Source organism: Ammodytes marinus (genome assembly GCF_949987685.1).
Source record: "Ammodytes marinus genome assembly, chromosome: 23".
NCBI classification, from domain to species: domain Eukaryota; kingdom Metazoa; phylum Chordata; class Actinopteri; order Uranoscopiformes; family Ammodytidae; genus Ammodytes; species Ammodytes marinus.
Window position 1 is genome coordinate 17,016,671 of NC_137227.1, and position 16,681 is coordinate 17,033,351.

Here is a 16,681-nt window from a genome sequence, read left to right on the forward strand (position 1 = left end):
AAGAATTAATAATAATACAAACAAGGGAACAAAGGTAGTAATTAAGTGTGGTTTCAATGCTCAAAACAAAGTGTTTGCTTGCCTTTTACTTTATTGCCGCCAAGTGGACCTGTCAGGGCATTGCAGGAAATGCAAACTTATTTTATTCAATAAGAGGTAATTTTTCAATACATTTGTGGTTATAGAAAAGAGCTTTTGGCACGTCTTCACCTCACCCTTTTTTCTATACTTTCAAACTGTCAAATAAAATAAAACAATCTGTGGTTTGAAATAATCATAACATTATCTTTATGTCCAGAATTTATATTTTTTGCAAACTTTACAAAGTGCGTATTGCTGTTTTTTTGTTTAGTTTGTAGTGCCATTTTTGAATCTCTTATAAACTGAAAAATGTACTTTTATAAAGATGTCCCATGGTTTTTCAAACTGGGCAAATTTAAATGAGTCACTGTAGCGCAGTTTATGACAATATTGAATGTCATACAGCGGTACAAGTGAAGGCAACTGTGAAAACTACAGTTTTGGATAACATCATGGTTTCGAAAATGTTTCCAGGGCTGTGTTCAAAGATGCAAAGCAGATGTAAAGCCTCACAAACTCAACATTATGCAGTATGTTTACATAAGGTTTCCTGTTCCTCTGGTAACCAATTTCTACTTTGGATGTACAGTATATGTAGAAAAATTTAAATGTAGAAAAAAGGTATTTGGTCGTTAATGAAAGAGAAAATGTTCACACAATTGTATTTGCATCAGCTGCCAGTCAGTTACAGCACATTCTGTTTGTACTTTATGGACTTGTAAAAGATCCAATCACACGCCTGTCACATGATCTCTAATCTGAAAATCAGCCCCCCAATTCAGCACAGTTGGTCTGGTTTCAGGCATTATTGAACTAGCTGTATAACAACCATCCCTGCTCTAAAAATCTAAAAAGCCTTTGCCCTGCCCCATTGCATTTTGAGCCACAGCAAAGAACAACCTTTTTGTTCTTCTTTGCTGCCATTTTTCAAGCGTAAGTGAGGAAGTAGTTGACCAGTTGCTAACACCATAAAAAACGCAATAAACATGGCATAAGAATGCAATGTAGAGCTGCAGCATTTTTCAGGTCAGGGTGGTGACTACAGTTTACAAGGAGTGTCATAGCAGGTGGAAAATGTTAACCATTGGACTCAAACACCACACCCATGAAACAAACAAACTCCTTCTTGTGGGAGAGCTACTATTATGTATTCCTATGATTTATTCCTATGCACCCACACATTCAGACAAAATCACTGACACAACTTGTGAGCAAAATACTACCAATACAGTAAGTAATTGTAGGTTTAGCCGTGAATGCTGCTATTTAAAGATCAGGTGGTTGGATCAGTCAGACAGGGAAACCAGTAATGGTGCTCAGGAGAGGGAGGGCTGGGCTGATGAATAACTGTGTTGACGTTAGACTTTTTCCTGTTTCACAGCTTGCCCTGTAAAGTATCCATACACCTGCCCTGCCGTCTCTGAGGACAGTAGTGTGACTGAACGACTTCATCTAAGAAAAGTAGCTGTAAGTAAGAACGATATGAAGTAAGAGCTTAAAAATATGAGTGATTGTGTCTTGAATGAGACTGTTATGTTAATCTTTTTGAATATCTAAGACATGGATTGAGGGGAAGAATCACTTTTTTAGTAAGCAGTTCAGTCTGCACTGCAAATGTATAATACTAGACTGATAGGAATATTCTTGGCTGTAATGTACGCTTTAAGTTTTTAACATAGAGTGTGGTTTAAATTATTTTAGAGCTATTTTTCTTAAGGCTCCTTTATAAACGGCCTAAAGTCTGTGCTGGAAAACTTGCCTTGTTTTTCTCTTTTCAGTAGTTAAGTTGTTATGATTGTATAAACCATATTTCAGAGGCTCTGGTACATGGATTTTTCTCACTTTAATTCAAAGGCAGGCTAGCTGTTAACCTACTGCTTCCAGTATTGATGCTAAGCTAAGCTAATCAGCTGCTGGCTGTAGCTTCATGTTGAGAAAACAAATAAGCCTATGTATCAAGATGTCAAATTAAGAGTCTGCAGGCTAAATTAAGATTTATCACAAAATAAACTATTTTGTCTATAGTTTATAATTTATATTAATTTATATACATTGTAACAACGTAATCATGCCCACTAACTTTCAGGCATAGCTGTGATGTAGCTTACAAACAAATTGTGTTAGATGTATCATTTATGACCGGTTCAGATAAACATTTGACATTGAATTATGTAAACCTGGAGGAAAATGTAAAATTTTAAGTGTGCTTATAATGCTAATGAAATCAGACTAAATGTCCAATGTTTATGTATTAGGCCTACTATTCATGCAACCTGATTAGTTTCTTAATTAGCTATTAGTAACTATAGAAGGTCTACATGCAAATTTAGCAATCTATTTACAAATTGTTAATATATATTTTTTCAAGCAGAAATTTATGATTTCTAACCTTAATCATTTGAGTAGTTTTCTCCAACAACTGTTATTTGGTGTTGGTCTATTAATGTCATTATTATCTGTTAGAAATGTGGGTGTACCTAGTGTTTAGGTAAGAACACAATGATTATTACACTAAGCATACCAAACAATGCAGGTTGGTACAGGGCATGAAATTCAAGATGTGCATTGTTGCGCATATTTACACACTGCACTAGATAGTAAACAAACCAACAAAAAATGGCATGTGTGGTCAATTATTGTTGGATTTCGACTGGTAAATATTACTTATTAAACAATGAACAGACAAGAACAAATTCCTGTTTTGTGAGAATATACCAGGCAATAAAACCACTTCTGATTCTGGAAGTCCAGTTCACTTTTGTGTTTGTTCTGTTGATGCAAATGTTTTCATACACTTCCTCTATCTTCCTTATCAACTGATCAACTAACTTCCTTTTCTCTCTCTCTCTCTCTATCTTCTGCAGACAATGGCTTCCTCTGGGAACATGTTACCAGAAAAACAGTTCCAGTGCACCATCTGTCAGCAGGTATTCAGCGACCCGGTCACCACCCCTTGCGGACACAACTTCTGCCAGGCCTGCCTCCAGAGTGTGTGGGGCAGCAGTGAGGACTGCCATTGCCCCACTTGTAACAAACTATTCAACCCCCAGCCTGAAATAAACATCAACACTGCCTTCAAAGAGCTGGCGGACACGTTTAGAAATATTATAGTCTGCTCGTCGGCTTCACCGCTCTCTGCAGCCAAACCGGGAGAGGTGGTGTGTGATGTGTGTGCTACCACGTCCCTACAGGTTAAGGCCCTGAAGTCCTGCCTGGTGTGTCTGACCTCATACTGTGACAGCCACCTGGAACCTCATCAGAGTGTCGCCACCTTAAAGCTCCACCAGCTGATAGAGCCGGTGAATAACCTTCAGGTATGTGTGTATAAATGTATAGGTGCATGTGTACAATTGTTTTGATCTTTGGATGTTTATGGCTTTCTATTTTTCAAAACTAAATTCTGCTATTTATTCAGTTGTTTTACTATGAGCATGAATTCAATAAACTCAAACTCAAATTCAAACTCAGGACAGGTTGTGTAAGAAGCACAACAGACTGCTGGAGATGTTCTGCAGGGACGAACAGAAGTGTGTGTGTCAGTTCTGCACCGAGACCAAGCACAAAGATCACCGGGCTGTGAGGATAGAGGACGAGAGTGGGGAGCGAAAGGTACGTAGAGTATTTCCAGTGTTATAACAGTATTAAACACATGACAATCAATGAAATCCGTTCTGCATGTAAGTCCTTTGCTTACAGTCTTTCAATGATTTTTTTTGCATTTTTAGGTCCAAATGGTAAAGACTGAGGCAGATTTTCAGCAGAGGATCGAGGAACGACTGAAGAAGGTTGAGGAGATCAAAAACTGTATGAAGCTCAGCAAGGTGAGATAAATAAAAACAGATTGAGAGTACAGAAGTACACAAGGAACAAATTTTGAGACTGGAAAAAATATTTTATCTCTGTCCAGATGAGCGTAGACAGGGAGATGAAGGAGAGTGACCGTCTCCTCACGTCTCTGGTTCGCTCCGTCGAGGAGAGACGACATGAAGTCAACGCAGAGATCAAGGAAAAGCAAGAGGCAGAAGAAAGGAGGGCCGAGGAGCTAATCGATCAGCTACAACAGGAAGTTATAGAACTACAGAGGAGAAACTCTGAGCTGGAGGAACTGAGGAACACTGAAGACCACCTGCATCTCTTACAGGTTATAATCAACACCTTTTTCACCACTATAAAGATCACATTTTTGGAGGAAACACTGAATATTTGTACCTTTTCCTATTAAAATAAGCCAGAAAATATATCCTTTCACCTTTCTGGTATAAAAATATTCTTTAAATTGTTTTAAGAATCTTATATCAGTCGAACTCTGCTTTCAAAGGATGTTGACACTCAAGGTAGCTCTTCTCTCATCAATGCACTACTCAAACATTTTAAGTAACAATCAAATATCTTTCCCTGTGGTAGAGGTGGCCCTCTCTAACGTCCCCTCCCCCGACCAAAGAGTGGGCGGAGATCGGCATCCACCCTGAACTGTGTGTGGGGACGGTGAGGAGAGCGCTGTCCAAGCTGGACGACACCCTGACAAATGAACTGAATGGCCTTAAGGAGGAAGGTAAGGCGAACTGTGAATAGACTGGAATGAATTGCATGTGCTATGGTTTTGTACTGTAGGGAACTAATCATCAAACATTGAAGTCAAACTTGCTTCTAACATATTTTAGTTCAATCTTCAAGTCGTCAAGTTCTGTTTGTGTTTGTTTTAATCACAGAGATGAAGAGGATGCATAAATATGCAGGTAAGGCCTCATTCATCATGATAATCGTGTGTCAAATGATGTATTGCTACATAGTTAAAATGATATTGTTGGATTTGAAATGTTATATTTGGTGCCACCTTGTTGGAAGGTAAACACAGTAGGTTGAATTTTTCTACAAAAACGTATGGTACTAGAATAATACGAAACATGCTATAATCACACTGTATATAGTGCCTACACAGAATGGCTTTAAATCCACTAATTTATTTATGTTTGATAATTCTTTACAGAAGCAGTCTGTCTCATTGTCCTTCATGAATACATCTAACAGTAGTTATAGTACATATACAGGTCCTTCTCATATAATTAGCATATTGTGATAAAGTTGATTATTTTCCATAATGTAATGATAATAATTGAACTTTCATATATTTTAGATTCATTGCACACCAACTGAAATATTTCAGGTCTTTTGTTGTTTTAATACTGATGATTTTGGCATACAGCTCATGAAAACCCCAAATTCCTATCTCAAAAAATTAGCATATCATGAAAAGGTACTCTAAACGAGCTCTTAACCTAATCATCTGAATCAACTAATTAACTCTAAACACCTGCAAAAGATTCCTGAGGCTTTTAAAAACTCCCAGCCTGGTTCATTACTCAAAACCGCAATCATGGGTAAGACTGCCGACCTGACTGCTGTCCTGGAGGCCATCATTGACACCCTCAAGCAAGAGGGTAAGACACAGAAAGAAATTTCTGAGCGAATAGGCTGTTCCCAGAGTGCTGTATCAAGGCACCTCAGTGGGAAGTCTGTGGGAAGGAAAAAGTGTGGCAGAAAACGCTGCACAACCAGAAGAGGTGACCGGACCCTGAGGAGGATTGTGGAGAAGGGCCGATTCCAGACCTTGGGGGACCTGCGGAAGCAGTGGACTGAGTCTGGAGTAGAAACATCCAGAGCCACCGTGCACAGGCGTGTGCAGGAAATGGGCTACAGGTGCCACATTCCCCAGGTCAAGCCACTTTTGAACCAGAAACAGCGGCAGAAGCGCCTGACCTGGGCTACAGAGAAGCAGCACTGGACTGTTGCTCAGTGGTCCAAAGTACTTTTTTCGGATGAAAGCAAATTTTGAATGTCATTCGGAAATCAAGGTGCCAGGGTCTGGAGGAAGACTGGGGAGAAGGAAATGCCAAAATGCCTGAAGTCCAGTGTCAAGTACCCACAGTCAGTGATGGTCTGGGGTGCCATGTCAGCTGCTGGTGTTGGTCCACTGTGTTTTATCAAAGGCAGGGTCAATGCAGCTAGCTATCAGGAGATTTTGGAGCACTTCATGCTTCCATCTGCTGAAAAGCTTTATGGAGATGAAGATTTCATTTTTCAACAAGACCTGGCACCTGCTCACAGTGCCAAAACCACTGGTAAATGGTTTACTGACCATGGTATTACTGTGCTCAATTGGCCTGCCAACTCTCCTGACCTGAACCCCATAGAGAATCTGTGGGATATTGTGAAGAGGAAGTTGAGAGACACCAGACCCAACACTGTGGATGAGCTTAAGGCCGCTATCGAAGCATCCTGGGCCTCCATAACACCTCAGCAGTGCCACAGGCTGATTGCCTCCATGCCATGCCGCATTGAAGCAGTCATTTCTGCGAAAGGATTCCCGACCAAGTATTGAGTGCATAACTGAACATAATTATTTGAAGGTTGACTTTTTTGTATTAAAAACACTTTTCTTTTATTGGTCGGATGAAATATGCTAATTTTTTGAGATAGGAATTTGGGGTTTTCATGAACTGTATGCCAAAATCATCAGTATTAAAACAAAAAAAGACCTGAAATATTTCAGTTGGTGTGCAATGAATCTAAAATATATGAAAGTTCAATTATTATCATTACATTATGGAAAATAATCAACTTTATCACAATATGCTAATTATATGAGAAGGACCTGTACAGTACCTATAAATGTATCCTGTAAAATAATAAATATATGAAGCTTAACTCTTTATTAAGTCAAATTACAGATACTAGGAGAGAGTTAAGATTATCTTCTATCCCAAGTGGACATAGATGTGTTGGTATTTCTTATAGATCTTGTATTAATTCAACTTCTTCATCTCATCTCCCTAGTTGACGTGGTTTTAGACCCAGACACGGCCCATCCGAACCTTGTCCTGTCAGCTGACGGAAAGCAGGCGGGCCGCGGCGAGCTGCTGCACATTGTGCCTGACAACCCCCAGCGCTTCGACCCAGTCATCTGCGTTGTGGGCAAGAAAGGCTTCCTGTCTGGGAGGTTCTACTTCCAGGTTGGCATGTTGTTTGATTAACTGAAGTTTAAAAAACGAGAATAGTGTTCAGAATCAAGTGATTACTATGTTTAGTAATTTATTGGCCTTTTTTCAGAACAGACTTGGTAGACAGGGAATGTTTTATTCATAATTTAGAAGTGTATAATTGTTTGAATAAAATTTAAAATATTTAATTACCTCATGAGCATTTTAAATCAACATGAGCGGGGTACCCTAACATGTTGCATCGCTTTGTTACTGCAGTAGCACAGAATGAAAAACTTGACGGCCTTGCGCCTTTTTAATAAAAAGTGGACGTTAATAAATAGTGGGAGAAGATAAGATGCATCTTATTTTCAACTCATCGCTTGATATTGTGGAAAGACTTCAGGCAGTGATGGAAGATGCCATCTTTAGTGAGTAGCTTTTAGTCCTTTGAAGGCACCGTAGCTTCTGTAAATTTAAATGTGAGGGTGTGTTGGAATCTAAAATCACACCACTAGATGCCACCAAACACTCCAATAGTACACACTGTCCCTTTAAAGGTTACTTGCTTCATTTTCTTAAATCGTCTTGCCTTGTCAATCAGGTTGCAGTGGGGACAAAGACCTTCTGGGACCTGGGTGTGGTCAAAGAGTCTGTCAACAGGAAAGGGATGATCACCTCCAAGCCGGAGAATGGCTATTGGACGGTGCGGCTGAGGAACGGAGACGAGTATCGCGCTTTGGACTCCCCCTCTGTCCTTCTTCCCCTCAAGGAGAAGCCACAGATTGTCGGAGTGTTTATGGATTACGAGGAGGGGACCGTGTCATTCTTCGATGCAGAGACCAGGTCACACATGTACACCTTCACTGGGTGTTTGTTCTCAGAGAGGATCTTCCCCTTCTTCAGCCCGGGTGTTAGTGATGAAGGCAAGAATACGGCCGCACTGGTTATTACGTCCGTTAATCCCGAGACGTAGAATTGAGGATGACTAGAGTTGCAGAATTGACTATAAGTGAATTCCGATGCAAATTGTAAACTACTGTAAACTGAAAGGATTTTTTTTTCATGCACAAAACATGCAGTCATAGAAACAAATACTGGACTGCTGTTTAAGATGATCCATTACAATCTAATAACCAACATTGGCCCATGAGAAATCACTAAAGATTTTAAACAAAATTAACTAAATGCGCAATTCCTTTATGGTAACAGTTTTGTTTTATATTGGTATGTACTGGACTGATCTTAAATGAAACCAAAATCATCTCAATTAAAAATAAAATTTAAAAAAGAAAATATGTACATTTCTTTTTTGTAATCGAATGTGTCCTTTTCTGTAATCTTACGTGTCATCATGTACGTCTTCGTACTAAATGCCAAACTTAAATGAAGTATCAAACTTTATAAGGAATCAAACAGAATTATACCTGACATGTTTATGGATGTGTTGTCCTACTACGAACTCTACAGGCTAACACTAGAATTGCACCGTGTGCATCATCTGCATTTCAGATTATTAACTGAGTTTTAGACAGGCCTGCAGAGGGTTCTGATTGACATTGAGATGGGCTTAATCTACTTTAACCCTTGATTATCAGTAATGGTTATCAATCTATTAAAAATACGAGAACATTGCCTTAACTAGCAGGTTTCAATCAGTGTTTCTAAAGTGATTTGTTTTTTAATAAAGGATTATTTGAAACATTTTCTGTTTTGCATCATCCTTCCAAGTTTAAAGGCCATATTCCTAACCATGCAAGGAGGGTATAGCAGGAAGGATTATGTATGGTAAGAAAATAACAATAACTAAGTCTCTTTTGATCTTCTGATTTGTGAACTATGTCCTGCTGCACCAGACATAAATTAATATTACCAAGTAATTGTTAGTGCAGTTGAACTTTCTTTTTATCTGAATTTAGATTTTTTTTATTGGAACATTATATTTTCATTGATTAATTATATGTAGAGTTTATGGACTGCATCTAAAATCAGAAATCTAAAATTTCAATTGTATCTTAAGGGAAGGTGATTGTGCAGCTCATGAACATGGGAAAGAAAAAACTCATGTAGTGTCCGTAATGTCCTTTTCACAATTTAACAGAAATAAAAGTCAAGAGTCATTGTACTGAGAATGCTTTAATGATATATTCTGATTGGATACATTAATATGACAGGAGCAAATACCTGTTTAAATCCAAATTTAATTTTTAATGATTACACAGTAGATGCATAATTTTTCTCAGGTTTTTAATGATCATCCTCCTGGAGTCATTGATTCTCACATTGGACTGATCAGAAAACCAGTGAAGGATGTTTGGGCATCTCCTGCCCAAACATGAGTATCGTTGCCCAGGATCACATACACCTGGTCGCCTTCCTTCAGCTGCAGGACTGCTGCATTTCCTCCATTATCAGCGCTGTCGCCGGATGCTTCGTGATCAGACGAACTGACGATGGATTCGCCGTCCTTGCAGAGTGTCAGCCTGGACCAATGATCTCCTCCAGCGTGATAGGAGAAGGTAAAGTAGTAAATGCCTGCAACAGGTGCTGCAAAGATACCTGTGGAAACAACAGAGCAAGTACAATATTTCTAAAGGAAACAGAAGTTAAATGAGTGATCTGATTTGTGATACACAGCTACAGTATATTCATTAGGCTGCATGCTTAACTTACCTGTAGCATTGCTATAGGCATCACCAATGTTTGTAATCACTTTGTTGAACACCAGTGTCTTATCAGTGTTGAAGGGTCCATAGGCTCCACCATGTTCTGCCACTGCACTGAATGCCACTGTAGAACAAAACATTACCATCTTGTAATTTTGCCAAAGCATTGTTCTATTTATCTTGTGTATTCAATTAAAACTCATGCAATCAAAGGTTGGATATACGGGCTGAACTGTAGCAGCTCCTGCCAGTATTAGACAATCCATTTTTTTCCCACACATAAGCAATATAAAAACACATTGATAAGAGATAAAAGGTATATGTGAGTGTAGCAGAAAGCTGTCCTTACTTACACAAAACTTACTCAAACAAAACAATCAAATAAATCTGTTTGAGACTGTTACTTTTGCTCTTAATCAAAATGTATTTAGGAATTTATTATTTCCCATTCATTCATTAACTGAGACCAGCTCAGCAACTTAACCTAAAAGTTGCCTTCTGATAAATTTGAATTTTTATTTAATTAAATAAATTAAGTACTTGAGTATTTAATCTTATATTCAACTACATTTACTCATTTATTTGGCTATTATTTAGGTAGCAGCAGGTTGGGCAGTAGTAACAACAGCAATAATAGAAAAATACCAATATATTTTTGTAGATTACAAATCTTCATCAATATCTTTAAAGAGGAAGTTTCATACCTTTTTGCTGTTTTGCCATTTCTCCGGTGTGCACAGGTGGAGATTCCTGGCAACAGCTTTCATCTTTGTAATAAATGTCCATCTTCAAAGTTGTGATTTGTAGGCTCGCTTTGGCTACATTTATATTGTTCGAACGATGATGTGTTGTCACGTGTTGTTTATTGAATGGCACAGGGTTCACCAGGTATTGAGCAACATAAAAGCCAACGCCTGAAATTTTTTTTTAGCCCTCAGTATACTCAGGAAATTATACAATCTACACAATTTAGGGTGTGACAACCAACTGTCAATGTCATCTACTACTGTGCGTGGATGTGGATGCTGGTAGAATTTGCTGTGGATGGGGCTTGGTTGTCCAACTACGAACTCTACAGGCTTATGCTAGCATTGAACCATGTAGGATGGAAATAAAAGTAGGATGTTTGGAAAAGCTGTGTTGAAAATTCCTTGTTCTGTTTGACAACACTTAGGAAATACTTAAAAAAAATTAAATGTTCTTAGGGGGGCTAATAATTCTGTCCTCAACTGTAGTAATAGTATAAGTTGAAGTGCGAACAGCAAATCAATGTTTTTTATAAATACAATAATATTGCTTTTAGTTGACCCACGGTGCTGAGGCTCGAGGTGGGGATAGACAGTTAATCAGCGAAGGATGAGCGCAGGTATTGCAAGGGAGTTTACTCCTAAAGTAGGTCAGGTAGGCGCAAGAATACGATTCTTATCATGCCAAACCAAACCACAATACAAATGTTGAGTTGTGTCATACTTTAAAGGCGCTTCCAAATGGAGACACAAAAGGTGTGTCAATTTGCAGCCCTCAGTATACTCAGGAAATTCTACAATCAACACAATTTAGGGTGTGACAACCAACTGTCAATGTCATCTACTACTGTGGCAGTGTTGCCAACTCCTCAGTAAGGAAAGTAGCTATTGGCTGTCCTAAAAGTCGCTATAAGTCGGCATATGACGTCATCGCCTCATTTGCAAATTTGGAGAAAGGGTTTTTATACAGTACCATTTGAATAGGTGAGGTGCTAGTGTTATGAATGTGACAATCGCATAAAAAAACTGTTGTGATAATGTTAAGTCTAGCAATAGCCTAATCATACATGCTCAAAGTTTCAATAAGCACTGCATACCATTTTGAATTGCACTACTCATAAATTGTAAAAGAGAGGTACTACAACTGCTAATAGGGATGCTAACGGAACTCTAGAGCCGCGAGGTGTGTAGCGAGGAACCAGCTGCCTGTCAGTGCTCTGGGACGGGGGAGGACCCACGGAGGCAGCCGATGCTCATTGAAAAGAGTTAAGAGCAATACTTGCTTTAGCAAAAAAGTCACCAATAACACCAGATAAAGAAGCTAGATTTGTCGCTTGTTTAAAAAAAAAAATCACCAGAGGGGTCTGAAAAGTCGCTTAATATAGCGACAAAATAGCTAAGTTGGCAACACTGCATTGTGGATGTTGGTAGAATTCGCTGTGGATGGGGCTTGGTTGTCCAACTACGAACTCTACAGGCTTATGCTAGCATTGAACCATGTAGGATGGAAATAAAAGTAGGATGTTTGGAAAAACTGTGTTGAAAATTCCTTGTTCTGTTTGACAGCACTTAGGAAATACTTAAAAAAAAAAAAAAAATGTTCTAATAACTCTGTCCTCAGCTGTAGTAATAGTAGCAGTAGAAGTGCGAGCAGCAAATCAATGTTTTTTATGAATACAATAATATTGCTTTTAGTTGACCCATGGTGCTGAGGCTCGAGGTGGGGATAGACAGTTAATCAGCGAAGGATGAGCACAGGGAATGCGAGGGAGTTTATTCCTAAAGTAGGTCAGGGAGGTGCAGGTCTTATCATGCCAAACCAAACCATAATACAACTGTTGAGGTGTGTCATACTTCAAAGGCAACTCCAAATAGAGACACAAACGTCAGTTTGCAGCCCTAGGGAGATGGGAGATGTCCTGAAAGAAAGATTTCATCTCTTTCTCGTTTATAGGACCTTCTGTCTGTTTTGAATAAAATTCTCTGAAAGCTGTATTAATTTGTGTTTGCTCGTAGATGACTTCACCAGTGCTTTAACATATATGTGAAATTGACTGCCGATTTTTTAGTTGTTTTTTTTATAAATGCTCTGCAATGAGGGGGGGATAAGTACATAACACACAAAAGACAACATCAAGATTGCCAAAAGGCAGATATAACAAAAAGGAGAACGAATCTGAGTCCATTCCCTGTCCGTGAACTAATATAAAAGGCACAGCTGACCTAGCAGCAGTGATCAGACCCCAACACAAAATAAGTCGCTTCAGAAAAGACAGAAAGTAAATTGTATTTACAGACTGACTGCTGAAAGGTATTCACAGGTAATCCTATACTTTGCTGATGTAATCATAGAGCGGAGAAAAGTGGCTGACAAGGGAGTGAGAACAGGTGAGCAGGTGAATGAGATTCTCTGGGGACATCTGGTGGACATCAAGAGGATGACAGGTCTAGGGATTTTTGAGAACTGGGCAAGGGAGCAATGCAATAAGTGAGGGACTGGAGACAGGGACAAGTGGCTGGAAGCATCTAACAAACCATGACAACCACTGCCTCATATCTTTATCTTAAATCTTTGCACATTACAGTGATATTGCACATAATGTACTTTGGTTATGCAAGTTTTGGGTATAAATATGCATGCAGTGATTTACCCACCATTTAAATATACAAATCTTTTTTTCAGTTTGTCTTTTTTTAGTCTTTGTTTTAGTTTATTGCCTTTTTATAATTTTATTCTATTACGTTTCAAAACATGACTTATATTAACATTTTCTGTATGTGAAGTGTGGACGTGTAGACAACTGCATTTCATTGTGAAGTCCTGTATTGTATAATGGACCTTATATCAAAAATGTTGATGCTGTGAAATTCAATACATTTCAAACAAATATGATGTCATGCATTTGGAACAGCAGAGTCGATGGAGTTATTATATCTACATTATATTGACAGCATCTAAAATCAGTAATCTTATATTATCTATAGGTAAGGTAATTGTTCATTGTCATTTTCATGATTAAACAGTAAACAAACCAGTCAAGAGTCATTGTACTGAGAATGCTTTAATGATATATTCTGATTGGATACGTTAATATGACAGGAACAAAGACCTGTTTTAATCCAAATTTAATTTTTAATGATTATACAGTAGATGCATAATTTTTCTCAGGTTTTCATGATCATCCTCTTGGAGTCATTGATTCTCACATTGGACTGATCAGAAAACCACTGAAGGATGTTTGGGTTTCGGCTGCCCAAACATGAGTATCTTTGGCCATGTGCACATACACCTGGTCGCCTTCCTTCAGCTGCAGGACTGCTGCATTTCCTCCATTATCAGCGCCGTCGGTGGATGTACTGTGATCAGAAGACATGACGATGGATTCGCCGTCCTTGCAGAGAATCAGCCTGGATTTACTCTTTCCTCCAGCGTGATAGAAGAAGGTAAAGTAGTAAATGCCTGCAACAGGTGCCACAAAGATACCTGTGGAAACAACAGAGGAAGTAAAATATCTGATTTGTGATACACAGCTACAGTATATCCTTTAGGCTGCATGCTTAACTTACCTGTAGCATTGCTGTAGGCATCACCAATGTTTGTAATCAGTTTGTTGAAAACCAGTGTCTTATCAGTGTTGAAGGGTCCATAGGCTCCACCATGTTCTAGCGTTGCACTGAATGCCACTATGGAATAAAACATTACCATCTTGTTATTTTGCCAAAGCATTGTTCTATTTATCTTGTGTATTCAATTACAATCCATGCAATTAGATATGGATATGTGGGCTGAACTGTAGCAGCTCCTACCAGTATTAGACAAACCTTTTTTTCAAATACACTATAGGCAATATAAAACACACAATGATAAAAACATATAACACACACGTACCGTGTGGGGTGTAGCAGAAACCTGTACAGAAATATTTGAATATTATCATACAAAAAATCAAATACTACTTACTTTAATCAAAATGTATTTAGGAATTTATTTTTCTCACTATTTAATTATCTGAGAGCAGCTTAGCATTTAACCTAAAAGTTGCCTTTTAATGAATGTGTATTTTTATTTATGAAGAAAAACAAATAAGTCAATTTAGTACATTTAATTTTTATGTTATATTGAACTTCATTTATTTGGCTAGATGTTGAAAAGTTAGCAGCAGGTTGGGCAGTAGTAACAACAACAGCAATAAAAAAAACATTATATTTTTTAGTTGATAGATGATAAATCTTCATCTAGATCTTTAAAGAGAACGTTTCATACCTCTTTGCTGGTTTGCCATTTCTCCGATGGGCAAGGGTTGAGATGGAAGGCAGATAGTTTGTCGCAAGTCTTGCGTCTCGAAAGTTGTGATTTGTAGGCTCGCTGTGGCTACATTTATAGTGTTCAAACGATGATGTGTTGTCACGTGTTGTTTATTGGATGTTTTCTATGGGTTTCCCCCTATTTCCTGCTACGGTGTTTTGTTTTTACCATTATTTCCTGATGAGGGCCATCAAAAGTTGGCATCACGAGGCCAAAACAAAAACACACAAACCTGAAACACTGAGTACAGACATTTGATCCAAGTGATTCTAAAAGTAAGGGTTTATGATATGCTAAATGATGAACTGTTCTTATATTGTTTTAGAAAATTGCAGCTTTTTACACTATTGTTTTTGTTATGGTTTTGGCATCGGGGGAAAATGAACGGATCCAACCAGATACAGAGGAGGAAGCAACGGTAGATAGATACAAAGATTAATCAACAACCATGACTAGATGAAGTTCTGATAATGAACAAAGGTATGAAGTAGTATGACCAGAGATTAGGATGCAGGTAAAAGTCAAAGTAAAATGTATTTCTATAGCACATTTAAAAACAACATCAGTTGACCAAAGCGCTGTACAAGATACAATACAAAACAACATATAAGATACATGAAAAAGTTAGGAGTGTCAAAGTCTCAATTTATGTTAAAGGCCAATGCAACAAAAGTGAGTCTTCAGCAACATATTAAACTGTTCAAACTTTACAGGGTTCCAGGTTCTATTTACAGGTCCTTCTCATACAATTAGCATATTGTGATAAAGTTGATTATTTTCCATAATGTAATGATAATAATTGAACTTTCATATATTTTAGATTCATTGCACACCAACTGAAATATTTCAGGTCTTTTGTTGTTTTAATACTGATGATTTTGGCATACAGCTCATGAAAACCCCAAATTCCTATCTCAAAAAATTAGCATATCATGAAAAGGTACTCTAAACGAGCTCTTAACCTAATCATCTGAATCAACTAATTAACTCTAAACACCTGCAAAAGATTCCTGAGGCTTTTAAAAACTCCCAGTCTGGTTCATTACTCAAAACCACAATCATGGGTAAGACTGCCGGCCTGACTGCTGTCCAGAAGGCCATCATTGACACCCTCAAGCAAGAGGGTAAGACACAGAAAGAAATTTCTGAGCGAATAGGCTGTTCCCAGAGTGCTGTATCAAGGCACCTCAGTGGGAAGTCTGTGGGAAGGAAAAAGTGTGGCAGAAAACCCTGCACAACCAGAAGAGGTGACCGGACCCTGAGGAGTATTGTGGAGAAGGGCCGATTCCAGAACTTGGGGGACCTGCGGAAGCAGTGGACTGAGTCTGGAGTAGAAACATCCAGAGCCACCGTGCACAGGCGTGTGCAGGAAATGGGCTACAGGTGCCGCATTCCCCAGGTCAAGCCACTTTTGAACCAGAAACAGCGGCAGAAGCGCCTGACCTGGGCTACAGAGAAGCAGCACTGGACTGTGGTCCAAAGTACTTTTTTCGGATGAAAGCAAATTTTGCATGTCATTCGGAAATCAAGGTGCCAGAGTCTGGAGGAAGACTTGGGAGAAGGAAATGCCATAATGCCTGAAGTCCAGTGTCAAGTACCCACAGTCAGTGATGGTCTGGGGTGCCATGTCAGCTGCTGGTGTTGGTCCACTGTGTTTTATCAAAGGCAGGGTCAATGCAGCTAGCTATCAGGAGATTTTGGAGCACTTCATGCTTCCATCTGCTGAAAAGCTTTATGGAGATGAAGATTTAATTTTTCAACAAGACCTGGCACCTGCTCACAGTGCCAAAACCACTGGTAAATGGTTTACTGACCATGGTATTACTGTGCTCAATTGGCCTGCCAACTCTGCTGACCTGAACCCCATAGAGAATCTGTGGGATATTGTGAAGAGGAAGTTGAGAG

At 38.7% G+C, this 16,681-nt stretch overlaps 3 protein-coding genes across 3 annotated transcripts; 1 reads left to right on the forward strand and 2 right to left on the reverse strand.

The window, feature by feature from the left end:
• The first annotated feature begins 1,224 nt into the window (after positions 1-1,224).
• On the forward strand, positions 1,225-8,754 carry LOC307268918 (E3 ubiquitin-protein ligase TRIM39-like). Its single transcript, XM_080051717.1, has 10 exons — positions 1,225-1,311; positions 1,463-1,548; positions 2,946-3,395; positions 3,550-3,690; positions 3,807-3,902; positions 3,989-4,222; positions 4,486-4,633; positions 4,791-4,817; positions 6,916-7,091; positions 7,663-8,754. The coding sequence occupies exons 3-10, from the start codon at positions 2,949-2,951 to the stop codon at positions 8,032-8,034; spliced, it is 1,641 nt and encodes a 546-aa protein (XP_079907843.1). The 5' UTR covers positions 1,225-1,311; positions 1,463-1,548; positions 2,946-2,948; the 3' UTR covers positions 8,035-8,754.
• A 435-nt stretch (positions 8,755-9,189) lies between these two features.
• Positions 9,190-10,583, reverse strand: LOC307269136 (complement C1q-like protein 2). The gene is made up of 3 exons (XM_080051976.1): positions 10,429-10,583; positions 9,732-9,848; positions 9,190-9,617 (listed from the first exon to the last, which is right to left on the reverse strand). Exons 1-3 carry the CDS (start codon positions 10,508-10,510, stop codon positions 9,337-9,339), a joined length of 480 nt encoding a protein of 159 aa, XP_079908102.1. The 5' UTR covers positions 10,511-10,583; the 3' UTR covers positions 9,190-9,336.
• Positions 10,584-13,649: 3,066 nt separating this feature from the next.
• On the reverse strand, positions 13,650-14,829 carry LOC307268955 (complement C1q-like protein 4). Its single transcript, XM_080051767.1, has 4 exons — positions 14,735-14,829; positions 14,360-14,380; positions 14,038-14,154; positions 13,650-13,954 (listed from the first exon to the last, which is right to left on the reverse strand). Exons 1-4 carry the CDS (start codon positions 14,751-14,753, stop codon positions 13,674-13,676), a joined length of 438 nt encoding a protein of 145 aa, XP_079907893.1. The 5' UTR covers positions 14,754-14,829; the 3' UTR covers positions 13,650-13,673.
• Positions 14,830-16,681: the final 1,852 nt, after the last annotated feature.